General features: G+C 40.5%; 2 protein-coding genes across 14 annotated transcripts in view; one reads left to right on the top strand and one right to left on the bottom strand.

Annotated features, from left to right (window-relative positions):
- RARB (retinoic acid receptor beta) overlaps window positions 1–6,417 on the top strand; it is a 453,999-nt gene extending 447,582 nt beyond the window's left edge. For all 6 annotated transcript variants that reach the window (XM_084858321.1, XM_084858317.1, XM_084858319.1 and 3 more), the window contains 2 exons: window positions 2,381–2,539; window positions 4,988–6,417. In XM_084858321.1, coding sequence (XP_084714447.1) covers window positions 2,381–2,539; window positions 4,988–5,184 — 356 coding nt within the window. In that variant the 3' untranslated portion in view covers window positions 5,185–6,417. The remainder of the gene's footprint in view (window positions 1–2,380; window positions 2,540–4,987) is intronic.
- Window positions 6,418–6,466: 49 nt separating this feature from the next.
- Window positions 6,467–25,712, bottom strand: part of TOP2B (DNA topoisomerase II beta) — a 75,728-nt gene continuing 56,482 nt past the window's right edge. For 6 of the 8 annotated variants that reach the window (XM_084858311.1, XM_084858308.1, XM_084858310.1 and 3 more), the window contains 11 exons: window positions 25,313–25,468; window positions 24,895–24,978; window positions 21,346–21,543; window positions 18,621–18,765; window positions 15,528–15,689; window positions 12,336–12,546; window positions 11,765–11,844; window positions 10,442–10,552; window positions 10,024–10,146; window positions 7,614–7,714; window positions 6,467–6,951 (listed from right to left, as the gene is read on the bottom strand). In XM_084858311.1, the coding sequence (XP_084714437.1) occupies window positions 6,790–6,951; window positions 7,614–7,714; window positions 10,024–10,146; window positions 10,442–10,552; window positions 11,765–11,844; window positions 12,336–12,546; window positions 15,528–15,689; window positions 18,621–18,765; window positions 21,346–21,543; window positions 24,895–24,978; window positions 25,313–25,468 (1,533 nt within the window). In that variant the 3' untranslated portion in view covers window positions 6,467–6,789. Of the gene's footprint in view, window positions 6,952–7,613; window positions 7,715–10,023; window positions 10,147–10,437; window positions 10,553–11,764; window positions 11,845–12,335; window positions 12,547–15,527; window positions 15,690–18,620; window positions 18,766–21,345; window positions 21,544–24,894; window positions 24,979–25,312; window positions 25,469–25,712 lie in introns of all 8 variants that reach the window. The other 2 variants (XR_014792320.1, XM_084858309.1) reach the window with 2 other exon arrangements.

Raw genomic sequence — 25,712 nt, 5'->3', positions numbered from 1 at the left:
ATGCTAAAGGAGATGAACACATTGCCACTAAAAAGCTCACCATTTAAGATGGATACTGATGAATTAATATTTTTAATTCATATTAAAGTCAGACATTTTTAAAAGTCAGGAATAAATGCCAAGTATAAAACTAAAGGCATATTGAAGCTACAATCCGAAACACACTTTTAGAAGCCATGTTTAATTGAACTCAGTACATCTGAGGTCAAAATAAACATGGTTAGCTCCCACCAATCAACTAGGTAGCTGCATTCTACACCAGCAAGTTTCCAGGCCATCTTCAAAGGCAGAACCATGTGAAGGTGTTACAGTAGTCTAGCCTGAATGTGGCTAGTTCATGCATAACTGTTGCAAGGTCCAATTTTTCTTGTTAAGGTCATAGCTGATGTATCATCCAAGCTGGCAAGAGGCACTACCACAGATAGTCCTGCCAGAGTCCAGGAAAAACCCCAATCTGCAAATCCGGTCCTTCAATAGGAGTACAACCCCACCTGAGACCAGTCATACCCCTCCATCCAGATCAACCAGCTTCCTTACCCACAGTGCCTCCGTCTTGTCTGGGTTAAGTTTCAGCTTGTTCATCTGCCCCAAAGCTGTCTCGAGCCACCTGTTCAAGAGTGCCAGAGCAGATGGGAAAAAGAGATAGAACTGGGTGTCATTACATATTGGTGACACCATAGTCCAAACTTCCAAATGACTTCTCTCAGTGGTTTCATGTAGATGTTGATGGGGGAGAAGATAGAACCTTGTGGTACACCATAAGCCAAAGACCATAGAGTAGAACAAACGTCTCTCAACACCATGTTATAACACTGACCCTCCAGGAAGGACTGGAGCCACTGCAACATCATGCTCCCCAGACCCAACTCAGAGAGGCAGTCCAGAAGGATGCTACAACCAGTGGAAAACTGGGAAGGTGCATTCCTACTGGCCTGATCTAGTTCCCAGTGTAGACCATCCACCAGGGCTGTTTCCATTCCAAATCCAGTATAGAATAGATCTAAATAATCAGTATCCTTCAAGAACACTTGGAGTGGAGAGACCACCACCTTCTTCAATAAGTTGCTGAGAAGAGACAGGTTAGAAACTTTGCATTAGTTGTCCGAAATCATTGGGTCAAAACTTGATTTCTTCAGCAAAGGTCACTGGATCCTTAAGGAGGCACCCCTTCCCTCAAAGAATAAGCTCCAAGATGATTACATAATCAGCTGTTACATAATTGATCACAACTCCAGAAGAAAATGATTCCCTGCAAAAGCAAGACATGAATACATGTGTTTGCAGTTATCAAAATGCGAAGTGTGAAAATATTACATGAGCAAGCACAAGTCACTTATCCCTAGGATGGGGGGGGGGGGGAGCTAACTTACCCAGGGTTGTGTTGGCTCTTTTAATGGCCATTAGATGCCTGCTGCCATTTTGTTTTCTGATACGTCCACGGGGGAAATAGTGCTCACAGGTGGAGAGCTTTTTCCCGGAAGTACTTCTGTGCATGGTTACATAGCATGGCTAACAGACATTATGGGGGAAACAAGGGCAGATACCAAGAAGAGACAACAAGGCCAGAATGATCTCTCCTGTCTCACTGCTGCCAGTGCAAAACAAACAGGAAAAGGGTTGAGTAAGTTTTTACACCCAGCACCCCTAAATTCTCAGAAAAAGTTCATCTCCCCCCCCCTTTCTGAACTATGCCTGTGCCAAAGAATGTTGAAATTATTCCTAATATCCACATATCATGTTAAAATACTGGTAATATAGTAGCAATAATTTGTATTTCACAGATCCTTTCCTCAAGGATGTTTCGTTTGAACAAGACATTCCAAATTCACCTCACACATTGCTTTAGCCATAGTTTTGGTGGAAGATGTATTAAACGAATATTAAGGACACTTTTCAAAATCTTGAATTTTTTTTTTAAAGAATGGCTCTTGTTTTATTTTAATGTTTTGCTGACACCTGCTGGCATATGAAGGCAAATACCATTGCTCAGGGATCAGGGATGAAAGAATTAAACTGTATAAGTAAGAGTATACCATCATTGTAAACTTTTGAGTAATATTTTTTGGTTATTATTGTGCAAATAAACAGGTGCTTGAGTAATACTTTGCTATTGTTCTTCAAGTAAATATTTACATTTCTGGATGCAATTATCCTTGGTTGGAGAGAATGTTGCAACCTTCTCAGCTTACTGACGAAGGAGTCACTCAATCTTGCAGTGTGCCTCTACACCAACTTACAACAAAAGGTTGGACCCAGATCATAGAAATCAAAGCAGAGGAGGAATAAGGAAAAATAGGTAAATAGGGCGGTATTGGTTGGCACTATGTGAAGGTTGGCCCTTATATTTAACCCACCTGTAATATTTGTGTATTTTGTACAGACCGCCAGGACCTTGAAGAACCATCAAAAGTAGATGAACTACAGGAGCCGTTGCTAGAGGCTCTCAAAATATACATCAGAAAGAGAAGACCCAGCAAGCCTCATATGTTTCCAAAGATCTTAATGAAAATCACAGATCTACGTAGTATCAGTGCAAAAGGTAGGCTTTTGGCACAGTGCCCCTCCATGCAGCACGTGTGTGTGTTGTCTTGACCAGACACAAGTAGAAAGCAGATATTTTCTTAAAATAACCAATGTCTGAGAGCTCACTCTTCATGCTCTTGCTCAGTAGGAGAATATTGATGCTATGATTCCCGAGTGTAACTTACCTTGAGTCCTCCTTTGGCTCCTATACCCAGCAATTGAGTCAAGTGACCCACCCATGGATAAACTTGTTTTGCCTGGCAGTTCACGCACTGATGAAGTTGTCATGTGACTGTTTTCAGTGCAGACTAGGTAAACAAAAGAACTATGCATATATGCCTGAAAATGCATACCCCCCCAAAACAGTCCCTTTAAATGCAGAGCCACCATCTTAAAAATTGCTCTCCAGTTGGTTCTAACCCACCATTATTTCCAGTTCTTTATTAACTGACACTGCAGTCATGCCTAAATTGCCAATGTGCAGCTAAGCAAACACACTATTCAGCACATAACTGTATAACAGTTCCCCAGAGATGGAGGGCTGTTATAGAACCTGGCATGCCTTAGCCACCAGTAAATGTTGTTTCCTCCCATACGTCCTCAATAAATGCTGAGTGTCCACACTTAACATACTTGGTTGACAACGATGATCTGATGTCTAAGATACAACCAGTAGTGTTTTGCTTCCCAAAGCTAACCTCTTTCCAAGTCATCTCTTCACTCCAGTGTCCTGCTATTTTTGTTGAATTCTTGAGAGTCCTTGAGAAATCATTCTTTGTTCAGAGACAGTGTTGCTTGATCATGTTTAATTCTACACAGAGTATTAAGCTAACAGTATATTTTTAAGTGCTAAGCTAAGAATATTTTTCAGGCCATTTATATTAATCTGCTTTATTGCAAGGGAATGAATTCCAGCAGCTGTCTGGCTTTATGCGGTTTGCCAGGAAGCACCTGCCATTACCTCCTCCTCGTATTACAAGAGATGGTCTCTCTTTGATATAAAAGCCACCTTGAGTGTCTCAAATGTGTAGAAATACATCATAGGATGCCACAAGAGGGCAGTATCCACCAAAGTGATGGTGGCTGTTTAATGTGCCTGCAGTGCAGTACCATAGGATTCTGTTATCCTCTCTTCTATAGCAGTTCCTTGGAGGATGCCACAGTTGTACAAACTCAAACAACCTTGTATTCAAGGTTTCCTATTTCCCAATAAATTGTACAGGCAATTCTGCAACAATAACAATTTTGCCACTATAGTTTACCAGTTTTCCTGTCTTGCATGGCATCATTTGGATAGCAGTCCCAGTTATCCAAACATTACAGCTAAAATCCAGCAATGTTTATCTCAATCAGCTTAACCATTTCTAACTCTGCACTGGATTGTGGTCAACGTGTTATAGGTCCCTCATACCAAATTTTGTGTAGTTATATATAATGCTTTTCAAGTGGAAATTTAAGGTTCATTCATGTTGCTAGCTTTGGAATTTGCTGAGAGTTATGTGAAAATATAATATCAATGTAAACAAAGAACCCCTGGGGAAAGGCCCATGCCCACCTCCTGCTCTGGCTACTACAATGGTGGGTCCTCCATTGAGGAAATTCCTCCCACTGCCAACTTCAGATTGCTCTGTAACTGATCTTTCAGCCTTCTCTATTATCATCTACCTTCAAGCACTGAAGACAAAGAAATAGCTAAAATTGTAAAGGTCATGATTTTCCCTCCTACAATTCTATGCTCACTTCTTCTATTCAGTAAAGGACATAGCGAAAACCTGGTATGACCATATTTTATGACTACACAGCTCTAATTTTAGTATATTTAGGCTGCAGTCCTATGCCCATTTACTGGGGAGTTAAGTCCCATTTCACATAATGGGTCAATTATTAGACCTTTTTAAGACTGCACTGTTAGGGTAGAATAATAACATATCTACCTACTGCATAGCAGTTATTTTAAAACTTTGTAGTTGGCAGCTCAGTGTTCATTTGTAGCCTGTCTATGCAGTCAGCCAAACATTACCATGCTGCTGCAGCTCCTTCAATACCCAAAGCAAGAGGGTAGGTACAGTAACCCAGCTCAGTATGTGTCTGAAGGCCACAAAGGTGACCTCCCTAAACTTTTAGAGCTTTCAATTTTTAAAACAGCCAGCATAGTAACTGGCTTGTGATTACACACTTAGAATAGTCTGTCTACCGCGATATGACAAGTGTCTGCTAGTTAACAGGTGTGAATGGACAGAAGAGGTTCCCTCTTGGACAAACAATGCTGCTTCTGAGCAGCCTTTTGCTCCTCTTACTCAGACAGAGGGCTGGCTCCTGGCAACGGCAAGGCTCTCCTCTACTTGACAAGAGGACACATTTTCTGGATTATCTGGGTTCCTGCAGCTGTCTCTTACCATAAGGAAGCCTGACTGGACAAATGTAATATATATTAATTTCACTTTTTTGTTGGACTTTTTGGAAGGTGCTGAACGTGTTATTACACTGAAAATGGAAATCCCTGGATCTATGCCACCTCTTATCCAGGAAATGTTGGAGAATTCTGAAGGACATGAACCCCTGACACCAAGTTCAACTGGGACTACAGAAGAGCACAGTCCTAGCATCTCCCCAAGCTCAGTGGATAACAGCAGTGTCAGTCAATCCCCACTGGTGCAATAAGACATTCTCCAGCTACATTCCTAACACTTTATATATGAGGATGACATGCAAGAATTGTCTTTGCTGTTGCTTATTTTCTGGACTGATACATATACACAAAATCCAACCAGGACCAAGAAACGTTCATATGGATATGCATGTATGTATATATGTGTATGTATATACACACACACACACGCACACACGCACATATATATATATATATACGCGCACACACAGAGACTTTTGAAATACTAAATCAGCTATTTCATGAAATGAGAAGCTAGTTAAGCGTCAGTTATTTCTGCTGAACATCGAAGCGTGCGAGGTGACAAGACAGATCTCAAGCCAGAAGTTAAAATTATGGTTATACCATTTCTGATGAATTTGTACATACAAATATATTGGCCTATACTTTTTATGCTGGATGTTCGGTGCTTTCCTTTTTTCTTGCATACATAAAATGATCCCAACATCACGCTTATAAAATGGAGATAAAGTTTTGAAAGAGACATTCTAATTTAGTTAGGATGAAAACTTGTCCTTGCTCTTTTTTATGGCCTCAGTTTGTATTTCCTTTTTTCCCCAACAAAAACATACCAAGAAATTCACTGCACTAGCGGAAGGAACTTCTGTATACATGTAACTGCCAGATCAGTTATTTGGATGTAATTTGTTCCACTGTTGATGTCACTTTAAAATTTACAAGGGGGTTTATTACTTGGCTGACTTCTCTGCATTTAAAAATACTAAATTTTTACTTCAATTATAGCCTTCAAGGCAGAAACATTTTCCAGTGTTACAATGTTTTTTGTTTACTTGCTCACATGCTGTTTGAAAAACTTCATGGGATAATGACCAGGCATACTCACTACCTCTGAGTTGGTGACACTAGTGAAAAACAACTCTGGAGAAACTGCCCCCAGCCCTCACAATACTCCTCTCTGGCACCCAGGGGCTGTCACTAGAATATCCAAAAGCAGAGGAGAGAATCTGCCTCTATGGCTTTGTTAATCACCATAAAACAGAGTGAAAATGTGGTAGAGTGGTTACAGTTTTTTTTTTTAAGTGTCAGTTCCTTAGGTTTCATTTAAAAGCACTAGTGGATTTTTTTATATATTCTAGCAAGTCTGTGATATACTTTCACTGGCTCTGTTTGTACATTGAGATTGTTTAACAATGCTTTCTATGTTCATATACTGTTTACCTTTTTCCATGGAATCTCCTGGCAAAGAATAAAATATATTTATTTTAACCCTGTGTAAAAGACGTTTTTAAATCTAAGCGACTACACACAAGGAAATGGTTTTATATTTTTAATGTTTAAACTTCATTTCAAAAAGCAGGTTTGCAGTTTGCAACCATGACAGTTAAAATGTGTGCTTTTGCACAGCTTTCTAGAACATTTCTACAAGCCGGTCAGACAAATACATGACATTTCATGAGTAAAAAAGAGCATAAAACTGTAGGTGTAAGAACAAAATGTTAAAATGCCTACACACAATAATAAAAACCATCAATTACATCATCACATAAAATAAGTCAAATGTACAAAAAGTCTGCGACAGAAAGGGACAAAAGGACAACATAAGATATTTGTTGGAAGTTTGTGTGCTCGTTGGGCACTTAATTAAACATAGCAAAATCATCATCTTCATCAGACTCTGCAAAATATTTCACTTCTTTTCTAGCCCGACCTGTCCGCGGCCTGGACGCTGTTTCAGAGGCAAAGTCCGATGGGAAGATGTCTACATCTGAGTCCTGGTCAAAGGAGGCTTTCTTCAGTTTCTGTTTTCAAAGGATTTTTAAATAGTTATTCATGAAGATGGCATATACACAGCTTTGTTTTAAAGTTGCTTCGACGGTTCTATAAAACCTGAAGTGATTTTAAAAATCCCTGTTTGAAATCACTACGCTGCCCTTAACCAAACAAAATCTTAACACCCAGTCTAAGGATGTATGAAAAATTCATTTGACTTCATTTTTACCCTGTTCATCACTTCTGGACAGAACACTGACTCCAAAGCAAACTGCGATTGAAGTATGTACATTGCCAAGCTTACAACACCATGAAATGCATTCAACACCATGCATTCAACACCATGAGTGTATTTGAAAAATGTGCGCTTTTGAAAAATGCACACAAGTTACACTTTAAGCAATGGGAGAAGAATGCGTACATTAAAGATGTGCACAATTAATGCATACATTTGGGAAAAGAAAAAAAAAAGCTTGCAATCCAATATGGACTTGAGTTGGAATGAGGTTTGAGATAGAGTTCTGAGAACTTTGGTGAGTCTGAGTTTTGCTGATTTGCACATCCCTAACACCCACCCACACTTGCAGTACAAGGACTGCATTGTATTGAATAAAATGTCCAACGAAGATTTTTTTTCATATTGCAGTGGCAGCAGTAGCCACTAAGAATAACTAGCAGATTCTGAAATTACCTTGCCTGCTGTTGATTTGGAAGGTTTCTTCCCAGGGTTATATTCACCTTCATTTTCAGAACCAGATGCTTTCCTTTTCTTTGCTCCCCTGCCTTTTCCTACTAAAAGATTTAAGAAAATATTGGCAGCAGTTCTGTACAGAAGTAACTTTCCCTCACATTCCTGAAGCAGCTTCATGCATCCTCTATTCATGTTGCTGAGTAGAAATCCTGAACTCTCCACAGGGGCAAAATATATGAACTGCCTGCACAGCCAGAGAACATACATCTTTCCAAGGGGGCAATGTGCACGTCGTTCCCTCACATGTTATAATGGGTGCTCAAAACAGTGCCTGGGCACAGTAATGGAATAAATGAGGCCCAATAAAACAGACCCAATCTAGACAAGACAGAGGTACTTGGTTTGCCTGCCTAGCTCAGTGGTGGCCAACGTGTTTTGAAGGTGGTTGCATCCCCACTGAAGGATCAGGTTTGTAGTTGGAGGGTGCTCGTGGGTCCACCACCGTGTTCCATGTAGACAACGACAAAACTTAAACTGTAGAAATAGCCACCAGAATTTTGACAAGTACAGCCAGATTTATGCATATTATGACAGTGTTAAAAGAATCCACTGGTTGCCTATTCATTTCCAGGCCCAGTTCAAGGTGCTGATAAAAGTCCTAAATGCCTTGGGACCAAAATACCTGAAGGAACATTTCTTCCTATATCAACCTCCATAGGTGTTAAGATCTTCTTGCCAAGGCCTTTTCAGAGGTACAATATTTGACAACAACCAAAAGAGCTTTCTTGGGGCAGTGGCATCCCAATTATGGCATGCCCTTCCTATAGCGATTTGGCTGGTACCAATGTTGTAGTCTTTTATGCACCAGGCTAAAGCATTTTTGATCACCCTGGCATTTTAACTTATTTATATTTTAATTATTAAGGGTTGTATCTGTTTTATTATATTTATTTTGAGATAACTGATTGCACTGCCCTGAAATTCTAAAGAGAGCTTTGAGCAGCTCTAAGGCAGCTTTGGCTATGGGATGATATAAAAATATAATTATTATTATATGGAATGAAGGGTGGTATAAAAATAAATAAGCAAACTATGATCCTGTCTGGACATAGATAGCCTAACTATAGTTATCCATGATCCTGAACCTCTCATTTGGATTACAGCAATGTGTTATATATGTAGGGCTGCCTTTGAAAATGGTCTGAAAATTTCAGCTAGTCCAAAATATGGCAGCAAAACTGTATGATCATATTAAGCCATCTGCAGTCAGTTTCCAGGCCCTATTAAATGGGGCACATTTGGTTTGTTTTTACTCCCCCCCCCTTTTTAAGCTTCCATAATCATCTGCTGCCAAACAGTCAATATTTTTTGTCAGAGACCAATTTCAGCACTGGGAGCTGCACGAGAGCAGTGGGGAGGGGCTGCATGCCATAAAGCCCTAATCAGCTTGGGGCCAGGTTACCTGAAGGATTTCTTCCTCCTGCGTATACTTACCTGGACCCTACTATTATTTTCTGAGGCCCTTCTCTGGGTAGGGGTGTACGAAACCCAGTTTACCTGGCTCCACCGGGCTCTGCAGGTGGGGGGGAGGTGCTCTGTACCTCCCCCCGGAATCATGCCCAGCCGGCTCCGGCCGCCCGCAGCCGGACATCCGGCCGCTGGGCAGCCTTGCAGGGACACAAATGGTGGCTGTCGTAGCCGCTGCCATTTGCATCCCTGTATTGAGCCGTGAAAGGCTACGTAAATATTTACGTAGCCTATCATGGCAGGGGGAAAACCCCAGCGTACACAAATGGTGGTAGCTGCCGCCATTTGCATACACTGGGTTTTTTTCCCCCTAGCCGTGATAGGCTACGTAAGTATTTACATAGCCTATCACGGCAAGGAGGAAAAAAACCCAGCGTACACAAATGGCGGTAGCTGCCGCCATTTGCGTACACTGGGGTTCCCCCCGCCCCATGATAGGCTACGTAAACACGTAGCCTATCATGGCCTCCGCAGGGACGCAAATGGCGTCCCTGCATCAGCCGTGATAGGCTATGTAAGTATTTACGTAGCCTATCACTGCTGAAAAGGAAGCGAATGGCGGCCGCAGGACGGCCGCCATTTGCACAGCAGCGCGGACGGGAGCAGGTAAGTGCTCCGTTTTGCATGCTTTTCGTGGGGTGGGGGCGGCGGGGACTTTGTCCCGTGAGTCTTTCGTGGGTTTGGGGGGCAGGGGCTTCGTTCCACGATCGTTTTCAGGGGGATCCGAAACCGAGATCCATCCCACCAAGATCCATCGCGGAATTCTCTGACATCCCTATCTCTGGGTATCCCTGCCAAATGTGGTCTGATGAATGGCTAACGGAGATACATCTATATTCATACTGCTAACACAACTGGAGATGTGCAACACCAAAATTCTTACCTTTGGGAGTTACAGCCTTCTTTTGAATGCCGAATTCTGATTCCGAATCAGAGTTTATTATTTCCATCTTTTTAGGCTTAGGAGGTCTTTTCGGCTTAGAAGCATCTGATGGCAGTTTTGCTGCTAATTACATCAAGCAATATTGAATTATCATGGGTACAACTCTTCCCCTGACAAGATGCAGCACCCACACACAGGAATCCCCCTCAGGACTCAAGAGTTCTCTCTGTTCCCTTCCCTATACCTTGACACATGTAAATATTATGGAGAATGGGAGGTCAGTGCCTGCCTTCCACATCCCATATACTCCAGACCAGATGATGATATGGGAGGTGTGAACAGACTTTCCATTTCTAATAACATTTGCTTGAGTTGATATTTTAAATGAGCAAGGTAACTAACAAATTTAGACACTTGCCTTTTTTAGTGGCTACTATTTTACTTGAAGTTTTCTCTGTTTGTTTCTGGGTAAACGAGGATGAGAAGACTGGTGCTGAATCTTCCTCATCACTGTCGAACTTTGATGTATCTAAACAGCATAAAAGGCTTAACATGTTATGCATACCTACTTTTCAGTTATCCTAAATATATTAAACTTTTTCAACTCTGACATGAAGCATAGTAACAACCCATATCAGATCACAAAGATGTTGAAAAATAATGGAAATATGCTACATTCCAAAGCTTGCCAGGATCCACTTAAATCCAAGTATGCATAGTTTGTGCCTTTGCACGGACAATCCCTTCGTGCCTAGCACAGGTGGCATATGAATGATGTGTACTTAACCGGGAGGGTACAGTGCAGGTGGCGGTACTTCGCTCAGCATATGCAATAGCCTGCTGCATTACACCCCATGTTTTCCTGCCTCATGACCAATCAGCAGAACACTGGATAGTCATGGAGTGCTAAGTCAGCCTGAAATGGAGAATATTCCATGCTCCCAGAACATAAATGTGATGAAGATGCCAAGAGAGATCAGCCAGTGCTTGCCTTTCTGCAAGTACCTTCCCGTCTAGAAATCTCATGGTGCAATCAAGTGTGATGGCAAGAGAAAAACTGACTAGCAGTTAGACATTAGTAGAATGAGTCAGAATTGGCTGTGCCATGCAGACTGGTGCTGCTGTTGGAGCATCAAGCGTGTTCAGGTGGAGAAGCCAACGAGGATCCAAGTGATGTTTCTTTCTCTGAAGGATGGTAACCAATCCAGGGCCACATCTTTCTAGGTGAGCCTTTAGGCGTAGAAAACAGGAATCACGCTTGCAGGGGCTGATGGTGCTCTGGTCATTACCACAAGCAGCTCAAGACATCACCAAGAACTTGACATTCTTATAATTTTTCCCACCAAGGTCGCAACGCACCTGTGGCAGGATAACTTCACAAACAAAAGATTTGGGCCTAGTATGGTAACAGCAGGGAACAGCTAATGATCTGTCACCTGGTATAAGTCCAAAACCAGACCTATTTCCAGTCAATTTGTAGGCTCTTGAGAACAAAGAACACAGGATGAACTAAATTGTCTTGCCTCCTCCATGCAGTGGTCCTATATTTCACTTTTGAAATCTTTAGGACCTTCCTAACAGCTGTGGGCCTAACTAGAAAACATTCATTCCTTGAGGCATCATTCTGAGATAACTGGTCTCATTTAAGGACAGCAAGTTAGACTCAAAGAATCCATGTATTCACAGTCCAATGCCCTTGACAATCTAGGTGAATAGTGAATATATTAACATGTATACATACCAATATTGGTTTTCCGAGAATAAGAAGGAAAGCTGAAGAGGTTGCCAAAGTCTTGATTAGTTTTGTCTTGGGAAATCTTCCTATTGTAGAAATGAAAACTGAGTAATTTCTTGCACTATACACTTGAAACCATTAGCTATGTTTACAAAGACAGAAACGCTGCACAACTTGCAGTGACGCCAAGCCAAGCCAAATGCAGGTCACCTGTCATGGATAGTGACTCATCTATACATATAGATGAGATGCCAAATAACTATAGCTTGTTATCAAGAAGTTTTCAGTGTTACGCATCCTCACACCTGAACAGACAAGAATGCTAGAACTGCATGCAATCCAAATAAGACTGGCCATTTGTTTAAAGGCGCAAATATACATGTTCTCCCACATTCCTTATTAACATGTTACGTCTCTTGGCACTTAATACTCAGAGGATGCACACATGTGCGATCCACCACATGAATATGTGAGACTTAATAAAAGAGAAAATGATAACTGCAAAAAATTATCAATGCAATCTCTAGATTCCTAGTTAGATACTAAACAAACACTGTCCTGAAGTTACTATACTTACTCTGGAGAAGGTTTTGATTTAACTGGGGAGAAATCGTATTCATCTTTTTCTAGACCATCTGAGGGCACAAATTCATCTTCTCTGTCATTGATGATGGGAGATGCTTTTACTTTCAGTTCATCTAGATCATTATTATTGTTGGCATCTTCATCATCATCATCAGCATCATCTTCCTCTTCTGAGAAATCGAAGGTGTACTTAGGCCTTTCAGCTGTGAAGACAGACACTACCATCAATATTTGTGTGTTAAATTTCATACTGTACATTTCAGACTATGAACATGACAATCCTGGACAGTATGACAATTTAGGCAAAGATTAAAAAGTAACATCTTTTTCCATATAAGAGAAAAAGACTAGCTGCCCAGTCATGGGGAAATGCTAATGCTCTGTAATCACTGAAGACATGGGTTACACTGCAATCTATTCTTAAGGGAGGCTGTGCAGTCAACTTCTGGTTAAGTGCACATACAAAACTAAACAAATCTACCTTGATGGAATTGAGCCAGCCACATAGAAGTTGTTACTTCAGTTTGCAAGGGACTGCATGGAGTGGAGGATTTGAGGTACTGTAAGGTACATCCAGCCCCATTTGCGCTTCTTCTTCTTTGGTGCCTTCTATCAAGAAGGGCGGGAACAGCACTAGCTTATTCAGTGGGTCTCAGTACTGCCCCCTTCTCTATTCCTTTGCTTGGGTTAATTTATATACTGGGTAGTCTAACCAATGGAGTGTTTTAACTGCTGGACAATTACACTGAAAGGATTTTCTGACTAGCCAATCAAATGTTAGCATAAGCCACCATCTTTCCTAATTTGATTGACAGGAAATCAATCCACTTTCAAAAGACTGATGAGCTATATCCAAATCAATGTTCTGTGATTTGCTTCTTTGCAAGGAGTTTTGCTGCTTCAGGGTGAGCTGGGAATTTTTGCCCAGGGCACCAGGGTTATTTTTGTGAAGAAAAATAAAACTTAAAAACAAACCACAATGAGTTTTCTTACAGTAAGCAATCTTGTGTCTAATCTGTTGAATGCCATTCATTTTGTTGGTACTGGTGTTAACCACAGCAACCACCTGCACAGCTGGTCCCCTGAGCAGACCTCTCTATTTTTAGGTGCTGTTTGAAACAGTTCTTATTTCTGCAAGCTTTAATGGAGTTTAAAACCTCTTGAGCATATTTTCCATTAGTGCTTTTCAATGTATTTTATATTGATGATTAATCCTGTTGATGATTCAGCTGCTGCTGTCTATTATTTTGGGTTTAAATCGTTTTATGTATATCGCTGCTGTAATTAATCTTGTTGTAAGGTGTCTCAAAAATCAAGATTAAGGAATGCCCATCAGTGGGGAGCAATTTACTGCCACAGTGGACACACTTCTGAAATGGGGCCCTCATGGCCATACGCTCACAAGCGATCACTAAGGATGTCTCAGGAGTCTGAGAGGAGGGTGGATCCACCTGTAATGCTGCATAAATGGCCCCTTCATGGCCGCCATTTATGCAACATTACATTTATGCAAAACTCAAGCTGCCAGTTTGCAAAAAATTGCGGCTTGCTGAGGGAACATAGCGGCGAGCAGAGGCAGGCAGCTGGTGGGGATTCGAAGGACAGGTGGTAGTGCAGACAGAGGCAAGTCCATCCATCCTTAGAGATCACAAACACAAAGAAACAAGTAAAATCTAAAACAGTAGTAATAGGAAGAAAAAGTGAGAGGACAGAAAGATAAAGCAAAAGGAAAAAACACCTCAGCAGTTGCAATATAAACAGTGAACAACATGAGAAGTTTTCTACGAGACTACCACAATGGCACTCAAAGGCAAACTCAGGGAATAGATGGGAACCCACCAGGGACATGCGCAATGGGTCAATGGGGGAGGGTTCCCCTCCCACCCAAAATTCCTCAGCTATAGAAGTTTTCCAAATGAGGCTCTGCACCAGCACAGAGCCCATATGTGTGATGCACTAATACCATGCAGCAGAACTGATGTTCTCAGGTGTTATTTCTGTCAATAAAAGCTGTGGGCATATTTTCCATAAAAAATATGGAACCTACACGTAAACATCTTTAAAAAAATTCAAATTTGTATTTCTCATCTTCAGACTATATTGCGTTCAATCATCACAATAAAATCATAATGACAGGGACAATCTGCAGAGAGTCTTAGGCTTGTGCACTCCCTCTCCTTCTCTTGCACAGCCACGAGGAGTTTGGAAGCATTCAGTCCTGTTTTTGATTAACTGCAGCTTGTCATTTCGCCTGAATGCAATGAAGTGTGGTGAGTCTTAGCTATTACTTGTTTGAAACAAGCCAACTTCAAACCATGGGATTAACCAGAATATTCAGGTATAACACTAAACTGCAGTTAATTAAAAATGGAAGTAAAACTTCCAATCTTTTCCTCAAGGCCATGTCAAATGAAGAGAGAAGAGGGGGAAGTATGAGAGCCCCAACACAAGCTGTGGCTCATTTCCATCACAACAAACTATGGTTTATTATGACATCCCAATGCAGCCATTGGGTTGAATGGTTTACAATAAAACAATTTACATTTTAGAACAAAATTGTGGTGGATCTTGATTAAGGTATATCAAGTGGGAAGGCACACACCCTGCTCAGTGAGTAAGCTTCCCTTGATGGAAGGATTGGCAGTGCTTCCTCTTGTTTTGTGTAGTTGCAAGAATCGAATTTTGGAACTGCGCCTGAAGACTTTGAAGAACTCCCACATTATCACAATATTCTGGGTGGATTCAAGATCTGCCTTTCATTGACTCCACTCACAGAAAGCCTTTCGGGATCTCCCCTCCCCACATATACCACAGCTCACCCCTTCTACAGGGTCCCCCGGTCTTCTCTGTAGCATTTGCAGGGGGCTGGAGGGGCTGCCATGAGGAGAAGGGGGCAGGGAAGTCTGGTTCTGCCAGCCCAGTTGCATGCACCTACATCTAGATCCAATTCCCAGTATTTAAAATCAAGCAAGACCTCGTGGTTCAGTAATGTGCAAGGAATATTTAGGACCAGAAGATTTTAACTTCATTTACTTTGAGCACTTCATTTCACTGCATGAAATTGGGTGCCCAAGTACGATTCATGCATTTAAGAATGTATGTGGTAACTGTTAAATCTTATTCATACAGAACACTAAGATAAAAGCATTTTATAAATTGCCAAAAAAAAAAATCCCTTTATTACCTGCAGCTCTTCTAAGCAATGAGTCTCTTGGAATAATCACAGGTTCATTTTCCTCCAAGTCACTTTCAGACTTGGATTCGTCATCTGACCATGGATTTCGTTTCTTCACTTTTTTTGCACTACTAGGCTTTGTGGCAGATGGCGTTCTTCTCACTCTAGTACCTAAAACAGAATTACATTCTGAATATTGTAAAGAAAATCCTTCAAGACACATATTTTATTACAGGTTTTGTATTAAGCCACATTAAAACATTCTCACTTTCCCAAATCATATGTAGAAATACATCACATTTATTATACTCATGCTCTTCAAAATATAAACAATATTCCTATGGTGACACCAGCTTTGAAGCTGATACCATATAAAACAATAAGATAGAAATTTGTTCTAATTTTTCTTCGCAATTTACAGCCCAATCTATTATTATTATTGATAATATATTGCTTTCAAACTGGTGAACATAAAATACAATGACATAAAAACAATAAAAATAACACATACAAATTAATCAGCTCTTAAAACCACACACCCAACTGTGTGCTACAGACCATAGCTGGCTGGGTCACACGTCAGGGAAAGCCTATGTAAAGAGATGAGTTTTAAAAGGACATCTGAACATCAGAACTGTGAGGCTTGTCTAATGTTAACTAGTGAATCATTCCAGAGGGCGAGTGCTGCAACACTAAATACTCTACTGCAAGTGCTCCTGGGGTAAACCTCAGGAGCATGTGGCACCCTCAGAAGGGCTCCCTCTGATGACCACAAATATCAGGCAGGGACATAAGGGTTGAGGGGTCTCTAAGGTAACCTGGTTCCAGACTGTTTAGGGCTTTATAGGTTAACCACAACACCTTGAACTTGGCCTGGCAGCTTATTGGCAGCCAGTGTAGCTTGCTGTCGGAACAAGGCCTCAGTTAGCAGCCTTGCTGCTGCATTGTGCACCAACCGCAGCTTCTGGGCCAAGTCCAAAGGTAGCCCCATACAGAGCACATTACAATAATCTACTGAGTTCAATCAGGTTTAATCTCAGGCAAATGAGTACAGGATTGCAGTTTAAGGGAATAAAGTGGCATTTGTATGATTTTATCTTAACTGAATAATCAAAGATATGAATGAGTCCAGAAATTATGGTTAACAGCTTTGGAAGAAGCCAGGATATTAAGCCAACTTCAAACCATGACTTAATTAACTGTTAATGACTGGCTTAATTAATGACTGGCTTGTTAATTATAGTTTCCAGGTAGGGATGGAACAGGAAGCACTAATTACTGGAAGAAATCCTGGTTTGTTGGTGGATCACATGAAGAGAGGAATGAAGTAGCTGTATGCACAGCCACAACATTTATTTATATCTTGGCTTATTAAGCAGAGATATAATAATCTGAACTCAGACTATTTCTGTATCATCTTTATAAATAGAAAAGAAGAATACAGGCAATAATAATCTATTGGAAATGCAAAATTCTGACCTTTTAATACAAATATTATTTTAACATGGAGGCACATAAAAGTTTTCATACTATCCATTGCTTGGCCCAGTAATAAAGCCTGTTCTACTAATGATGCAGCCATTTTTTTTCCTGAACAACATAGCTGGAATTTAAGTCACTGAGAAATGCATAGGCTTGGCTCAGACTATGGTTTGTTGCTATGTAAACAAGTTGGAACAGAACTTCGGTTTGCACTTCCCCTTGTGTTCTGCGATCTCCTGACTCTCTCCCTGGTTTACAGCACGACCCATAGTTTGCTGGTTCAGATGAAACAGCAACTTATTTTACAAACAAGAAAAGAAAAGAGGGGAAGAGAAAGCATACAAAACAAATAACTTCTTCAATGTCCACATAGTCCCAAACATCCACCTTTATCTTGTGTGCTGTGATTTCTTCCTTCTCTAGTTTCCTGCAATCTCTGGGTTGAATCCAGATTTACACTGGATCAACTGTAATGATGGAAGTGGGCTTCCCTGCCTTCTCCCTCTGATGGCAGCCCCTCCAGCCCCCTGAAAATGATATGAGAATCAAGAGACCCTCCTGATTAGAGTGAGCTGTGGTGTGGGGGGGGGAAGGGGAGGAACATCCCCCCAAATCGGGCGGAAGGTAGATCCTTGATCCAGCATTTCACAGTTTGCTATTACATCTGAACTAGTAAACTGGATTGTCTGAACCAAGCTACAGACTGCTTATGGGCAAGCAGAAAATAACAGATCTAGATACTGGATCCATTCTAAATTGCATAATGAACAATTACAGGATCTACTGACCATACTATAAATCCTGACCAAAGTCAGAGAACTGATTGCACATACCCACTTCATGTCTTTCACAAGCCCATCAGGCAGAGGGCAAGATAGCACAACAATCATGACAATCAATATGTATGATCTCTTGAAAACCAGAAAGTCTGCTCAACATTTGCCTCAAGTACACAGACCCAAGCAATCTAAACTATGGTCTATTTGTTCAAGTCCTTTCAGATAAGACACACTCTTCTAAAACACTGAGCTGCTTCTTAAACCTAAAGATCTTTGGCAGCCATAATGACAAGAAAGTCCTGGTTATCCAGATAATACCATTTTCAGTAGCTGTACTTGAAGATTTGCTTACAGGTACAGTAGATCCCAAGTCTGACAGTTCTTAACTTACTGCCTGTTCAAAAACAAAGTAAATAGGAGCTGTAGATCAGCAGTGGAGCCCCTGCTTTGCATACAGAAGGTCCCAAATTCAGTCCCTAGCATCTCCAGGTAGGGTTGGAAAAACTCCTGCCTGAAACCTTGGAAGAGCCACTGCCGGTCAGTGTTCACAATACTGACCTAGATGGACCAATAGTTAAACTGACTCAGTTTAAAGCTACGTCCTATGTTCCTATATAATCCCCAGTACATCTATAAGAAAGCTAATACCACTCCAGACATTACAAGAAGCTCTGCATGCTAAATGTAAGTTTGGCTGATGGTGCTTCTCTGTCATGTCAGAACTTGAGGCACTGCAAGTCTAGAACCTGATCCATGTCTCCACATGAGTTTCCCTTCTCATGTGTGTATTCAGTTGGAGGTGCTTCTTTGTAACACCGAAAGTCACTTTCTATTTACTTACCAGGCTCTTTCTTCTCTCTCTTAGGTTTAGGTGTCTTTGTCACTGGGCCAGAGATATTAAGCAAATCTTCTCCAGCACCTTCTACTGGTGTGCCACCAAATTCCTCATCAAATTCCAGTTTTATTGCTATGGTATCAAGATCCCCCTACAAATTCAAAACAAAATAAGTGAGACCAGGGTAATGACCAAGAGAGGGATGCAAACTGGGAAGTAAATGCAATAGATAGCCTTAGGCAAGGCTCTAGCTCTCAGCCTCAGTCCCCATCTGAATTATGAGGTTAGTAACATTGTTATTACTACTACTATTACTACATTACATAGAATGTTGCAAAGAATACTGAGATAATACACATGAAACATTTAGGAAAAGTGCTATTTAATATTAAACGTCAATATATTTAGTTTTTTAAGACTATACCAGCTTTGAATAATATTTTAGGGTATTTGTTTACTATAGTGAGAGAGTGATAATTATAGCACCAGATTGAATCAGAGAACATAAAGAGATGAGGGGGTGGAATGATGGATTATTTTCAATATCAGATAAACTCACAAAAATAAACATCTGAGGTCAGGGTTTCTCAAGCTTTCCAGTCCTAGAGCTCCCTTGAGAGAGCCGAAAATTACTGAAGCTGGTCACAAAATGTTAGTGCAGGGTACAGCCAGTCACAAAATGGCAACAGACAGAGGTGGAGTTTGATATTATCAGCTGGCAATTGCTAATATAATTTTAAACTGATGTCTTAATTCCTCTTTGGAAATTGCTAAATTCTTTGCCAAAGCAATTTCCTTACAGCAGGAAGTTCCATTATTAAGCTTTCCTCAAGTTAAGTTATGTAAATTGGCTCTGGAATTATCATAGCCTCTTCATATCAGGCATAATTTGCTGTTCTAGAGGCTCTAAATGATGGACTTTATTAGATATTGTTTTCTTTCTTCCCCCACATACCTCTCAAAGTATCCTTACCTATCGCTCATCATTTATTCCTCTCATCATTTATTCTTCCCTTCCCCTTTCACACTTAACTTGTAAGTATCCTCCCACACCACCAGTTTCTTTCATCCCTCCCTCCTGCTGGAGGTACTGGGAGGACTGCCGCACTGAGGCCCACCTGCAAGTGATTGAGACCCACTGGTGATCCCTGGCCCACAGTTTGAGAAACGTTGCCTGAGGTAAGTGCAGGCTGCAGGTTCTGAAACATCCACCAGCACTGTCTGCATAAAATCTGTTGTTTGTTGATTGGAATGAGCCCTCCCTAATAATTATTTCAGCTGATGTGGTGTTATGGAATATTTATAAAAAATCCTACTGCAAAGACATTTTACAAACTGCCAGTACATAAGGCTTAAGAAAAGAATAGTGAGCTCCAGTAAAGAATTTGTCAACTGTTAAGGCTACAAGTGTATGATGTACATATCTAAGAGTGTTATCTGAACCACAGTAAATGGTTTGGGAGCAAATGATGCTTTGGGTTTGTTAAATTATAATTGGATGTGGACTAGATCAAAGCATAAGCTGGAGATTCCTAGAGATCTGATCTGATCTTTAGCAGTAAGTTTTAAAAAGCGGTTTGAATAATTAGTGTGATTCTATGACTTTTGTACGTGAGTAGTTCTAGTAATATAAGAGAGAGAGATGCATCATTAGATATACATTATGGGCGGCATCCAATACTGCCCACACGCTAGCAGGACTTCGCGTTAGCACAATGGGAACCTAGCAATTCCTGAAGGAATCCTAAATAAGCAGAAACACTTGTTTCTGGAAGGGCAGAGTTCACAGCAGAGATCAGCAGAGTTCACAGAAGAGAGCTCCACTGCCCAGTCCCATTCTAGAAACAAGCATTTCCATTTGTTCCTGGGGTTACTTTTAGAACTGTGAATATACTGGCACAGCAACAAAAATGGGCCCTTCTCTTCATGCCCCCTAGCGGACACAGGAGAGGATCTTTTTGGGTGTGGAGCCCAGAATGTGGAACAGCCCCCTTAGTTGGCCACTTTTAGGCAGGCATTGAAAGTTCTAGTTCAGTGGGCATTTTTAAGGTACTTCCTCTCTTAACTAATCTTTATCTGATTGCTGCTTTTTAATCTTACTGCATTTACAGTTTTACTCTCTTCTACTTTATTTAATTTGTTGTTTATAGCTTCTACATTAAGCTGTAAGCTGCCTTCAGTATATTTAATATAAAAAGGCAAGGTCCGTCTAATCAAAGCTATGGTTTTCCCAGTAGTAACGTATGGCTGTGAGAGCTGGACTATAAGGAAGGCTGAGGGCCGAAGAATTGATGCTTTCGAACTGTGGTGCTGGAGAAGACTCTTACGAGTGCCCTGGACTGCAAGGAGGTCAAATCAGTCCATCCTAAAGGAAATCAACCCTGAGTGCTCATTGGAAGGACAGATACTGAAGCTGAAGCTGAAATATTTTGGCCACCTAATGCGAAGAGAAAACTCTCTGGAAAAGACCCTGATGCTGGGAAAGACTGAAGGCAAAAGGAGAAGGGGACGGCAGAGGATGAGATGGCTAGATAGCATCACCGATGCAATGAATATGAACTTGAGCACGCTCCAGGAGAGAGCGCAGGACAGGAAGGCCTGGCGTGCTATGGTCCATGGGGTCACGAAGAGTCGGACATGACTGAACGACTGAACAACAAATACATTGTACAAATAAATGAAAGATGTGCTAAACAAGCATATGAGACATAAACAAAAGAGTATGACTTGCCTTCTTTTTTTTTAGCAGTTTCTTACTAGCATCAGCTTTCATAGCAGATGTAATTTGTGGAACTATTCTCCTACCAAATGGTGATGGCATGGTCTCTTCTAAGTGAAGTTTCTTCATCTTGGGTTTACCAACTTTGCCTTTTATAGGTTTACCAGTCATCCCAGCCAGGACATCTTCTCTTTCCTGAGCTTCTACTTTCTAACAATGAATGAAGTAAAATATAAACAGCTTCTAAAGACTGAGGTACTAAATCTACTATATATAAAAATTATATGCACATTTTACAAATTTGCATGAAAATGTCCTTAAATGGTTCAAAATACCTTGGGGTTAAGTCCACTGGTGCCAGCAGACATCCATTATCAGGATGAAGCTTTTTCTCTCTCTCTTCCACCCTGTAACACTCCATGCCACCCAAACATCTACTTCAAAGGGTTCGCCAGCACTCAGGAGCAGATTTTGAGGGTGCATGAGAGCCAGGGGTGGGGAAAGCAGGAATTGCCTCCCCACTTCCATCAGCAGAATGACACCATTGGATACAACCCCATAACTGAATTACTTCATCAGACTTGTAATTTTAGCAACAATTCCTAAGAAATGGCCTTGTATGGACGAAATTACCTTTTCTGTCTTGGAAACATTGTTTAAGGAACTGACTCTAACAAACTTCATCACATAAGAGTAATTCTACAGCAAGCCAGAAATAAGATGGGTGACTTCTAGTGAAAGATAACTAAACTGCACACATAATTTAACCCTCATTCAGTATTTTCTTTGACAGCTATATATCTGCTTTTGTGGTTCAACTGACCCTTTTCAAATCATAGCTGGATATAATATTAATAATTGATTTCAAAATTACTCCAGTTTATCATTAAAAAATAGACTGTATATGTATCATGTTCCAAAAACATAATCTAACACAAAAGCTACTGAGGTACATTGGACACCACAGTATTAACTTAAATTCCTCACTGGGCTATCCCTGGAGGAGAAAACATAAGAGGTGCATAGGTTAAATTCTGAAATACTGGGCTTATAAGGTAAGAGGGGGAAAAACACAGAAACAACAACAACAACAAAATACCATATATCCCAATAGCCTAATGGTTTTTTTCCCCAGAAGAACATTACAAATAAAAATTAGTATTGTACATTTGCACTATGGGAGCATTAACTCCAATGTCAACACAAAACTTGGAACACAATTAACTCCCTATGGTAAAATTTACTCATGAGGTCCAATGGACTCTCACAGTGCTTTCTAAGGGGGTTTTTTTTTTTTTTGGTATGCACTGGAATGTACATGATCTTGTTTTATGAAATAGAAAAATCTACTCCAGTATTCTTGGTATAACTACAAAAAATAGAATATATGGTATAAGCAAAATGCTAAGTTATTTCCCTACCCCAGCCTTCCCTAATCTGGTGCCCTCCAGGTGTTTTGGACTACAATTCTCATCAGCCCCAATCAGCACAGCCAAGGGGCAGAGAGGATGGGGGTTGTAATCCAAAACATCTGGAGGGCACCAGGTTGGGGAAGCTGCCCTACCCTATTTGCAGATAGCATAGACCCCAGTAGCTTAAACATTTGGTTGTTTCACTTTACTATTAATTCCAATAGGGGCAAATCAGAACCCTGATAGCTTAAGGGCACAATCCTATGGGGATAATCGGCCACCTCCTAACTCAGAGGCAACCAACTATCCAATGCATGGTGGGCGGAGCGCAGAGGGGATCTTCTCCGCACTCCGGCTGCCCTGCATTTGTGGCTAGACAGCCGATTTTGGCTGTCTAGCCGGAGTGGCTCGGAGCGGGGGTGGGGAGAGGTGAGACAATGCATAGGAAGCATCATACCAGCACTTCCGCCATCCCCACCCTCCCCCACCCCCGGGAATGCCCCCTTTACCTCCACTCTGCACCGCTCTTCCGAGCGCAGAGCCAGGGTCAAACCGCGCCACCTACAAAGGGGGCAGAGAGGTGGTTTTCTGGGAACCAACCTCAGAGCAATGGGTCCAACATTGGTTCCCAAAAAATCTTATCGCTGTCTAGCAGCCGTAGGATTGCACCCTAAGTTAAACATTTTTTTTTAATTGAAAAGGGGGGGGGTGAATGAAACACCACAGGACTCTATAGTAGTTGAGGAATATACAGAGTATGAAGTATATCAAGTTTGCTTTAAAAAAAAGTTTTTATAAATATTTTGAACAGCTGCTAGGGTTGATAGCAACCCCATCACCTTGCAAGGGTTAACATGATTCAGCATAAATATCTTAATAGTGGCATATTAAAATTAGCAGTAAATGCTAATGCTAGTGGCAAGAATCTCACAGATTGGGATCCAAAGAGCTATCTTAAGTATTGGCATGCCAAGTGTAAATTGTGACCTTTTCGTCTTTGAACAGCAGATCCCCTATACCATATTAGATTGCTTTTAATGGTCCCTCAGTTACAAAAAAAAGTTTGTCACAAGGCATGGCAGGATTTGTTGTACTGTCCTTTCAATCCCAGCCACATTCTGCATGCAAAATTAGTATTACTGAAGGACTTGAGTTATAGTGGAATGGACTATAATTTACAGAGTTGAATCCAAACTAATTTAGATGTGCTTAGGCCCTACTGAAATCAATGTGAAAATGCATTTATGGCTTAAACCCAACAAACTTAGTCTGGATCCATTCCAATGAGAATTTCACATCTCATTAATAGTTCAGACAAATAAAAGCATTATTCAGTCACACTCTTGCCATGGCAGCGAAGTTAGCACAAGCTAATAGTGCCATAAGAATTCTGTTTTAAATAGTAAAGTCCTTTTCCAAAGGAGCAATGCAAATTTAAATATAAACTTCCAGGACTTTTAACTGATACAAGTTTTGCAGCATATTCCCTTCCAACTCCTTTTATATCTGTAAAACTGATAAAACTGGTGCCTGGGAAAGTTTCTGTTCTGCATGCAGGGATTTTGGCATTATATTATTATCTTTAAAAAAGGAGCGCAAAGATTGAGATATGCTTATTGCTGCATCTTCTGGCCGGAATGTGTCTGCAATGGCATGACTTCTAAGTAGGATGATACAAAAATAAATATTTCTCAATCTTTTTAGGAATCTATGTAATTTAACCGCTGCCATGCCTTCAGCTTGAGAGCCAGCCAAATGCTTTTAGAAGAGAAAAAGCATGCAGGTAATGTCTCTGCCAAGAAATACTGTTAGATCCACAGGTTGTACAGCAAGTGTCCAAATATGTACAAAAACTTGGAAGGAAGTAAAAAAATGTAGACACTCAAGCAAAACATGGTTAACTTAAATACAAATAAAAGCATTGCAAGGCTGACATGCTGCTGAAGCCTCCAGGATTCTAGCCTTTGCTACAACGTAACACTTGCAGCACATGCATGTCTGAGAACATAGTTCAAGTGTGAGACTACACAGTTTGTCCTTTCACTTTTTTCCCCAACAGGCCTTGTCATACAAAGACGATCAGTTGCCCTAAACTAAAATTGAGACAATTCTTGAAGCTGTACACAGGTATTAAAACAGGACAGCATACATCAAGCTCTTCTACAAAAGCTGCTAAATCTTCTTTCCAAAGGTCCGAAGAAGACTTTCTCTTGAGGTCACCAAGTTCCTTTCCCTAAAAGATAAAAGAGAACAAATACAGTAAGAACTTCTACATTAATAAACATATTCTGAATATTCAAGATAAGCAAACATTATAAAAACAATATTGGCCTGTGACTATAATTTGGCTGTTCATAGAACGATCTGCACAATTACCTTTCTTATACATGTTTGATCAATTGCATTTTAACAGTTAAATGAAATAGCAAATTTTGAGATGTAAACTTGATTAAAATGTCCAAATATTTACAATGAAACATCTTGTAGCACTGTTTGTAATATAAAGGTGCCTCATCCACAACAAATTAGAAAATAGTTTCAGCTTCAAAATCTTGACAGGTACCCACTTTTGAATCTCGCTGCTTAATTATCTCTTCTACTTTCTCTTTAGTAAGACACCACAAAGACATGTTTAAGATGTAGTTGAAATCTGGGCCTGAGGTAGATCCTGAGGAAGAGGAACTGTCATCATTCAGATTCTGCATTTCTTCCTCTTCTGCTGCCTATAAAAAAATCAAATTAGTTATGCTTTTATACATATGTCTTACAGCTACAAAAGGGATAAACTAAAACTTGGTATTTTATTAGATTACATTGCTATCTTATCGGTGATGCATAGAAGGGAGACTTGTGGATTTAAAGGAATTCTTGTAGGGAAGAAAGGAATTTAAAATATATCCATATAATTAAGACATAATAAAAAAAAGAACAGCACCCTTAAAATTGTAAAAATGATATCCAAGATGC

Source organism: Heloderma suspectum, chromosome 5, assembly GCF_057233095.1.
Source record: "Heloderma suspectum isolate Gila_16-S chromosome 5, 16-S_ref, whole genome shotgun sequence".
Classification (NCBI taxonomy): Eukaryota; Metazoa; Chordata; class Lepidosauria; order Squamata; family Helodermatidae; genus Heloderma; species Heloderma suspectum.
This window is presented reverse-complemented; position numbering and strand designations above follow the sequence as displayed.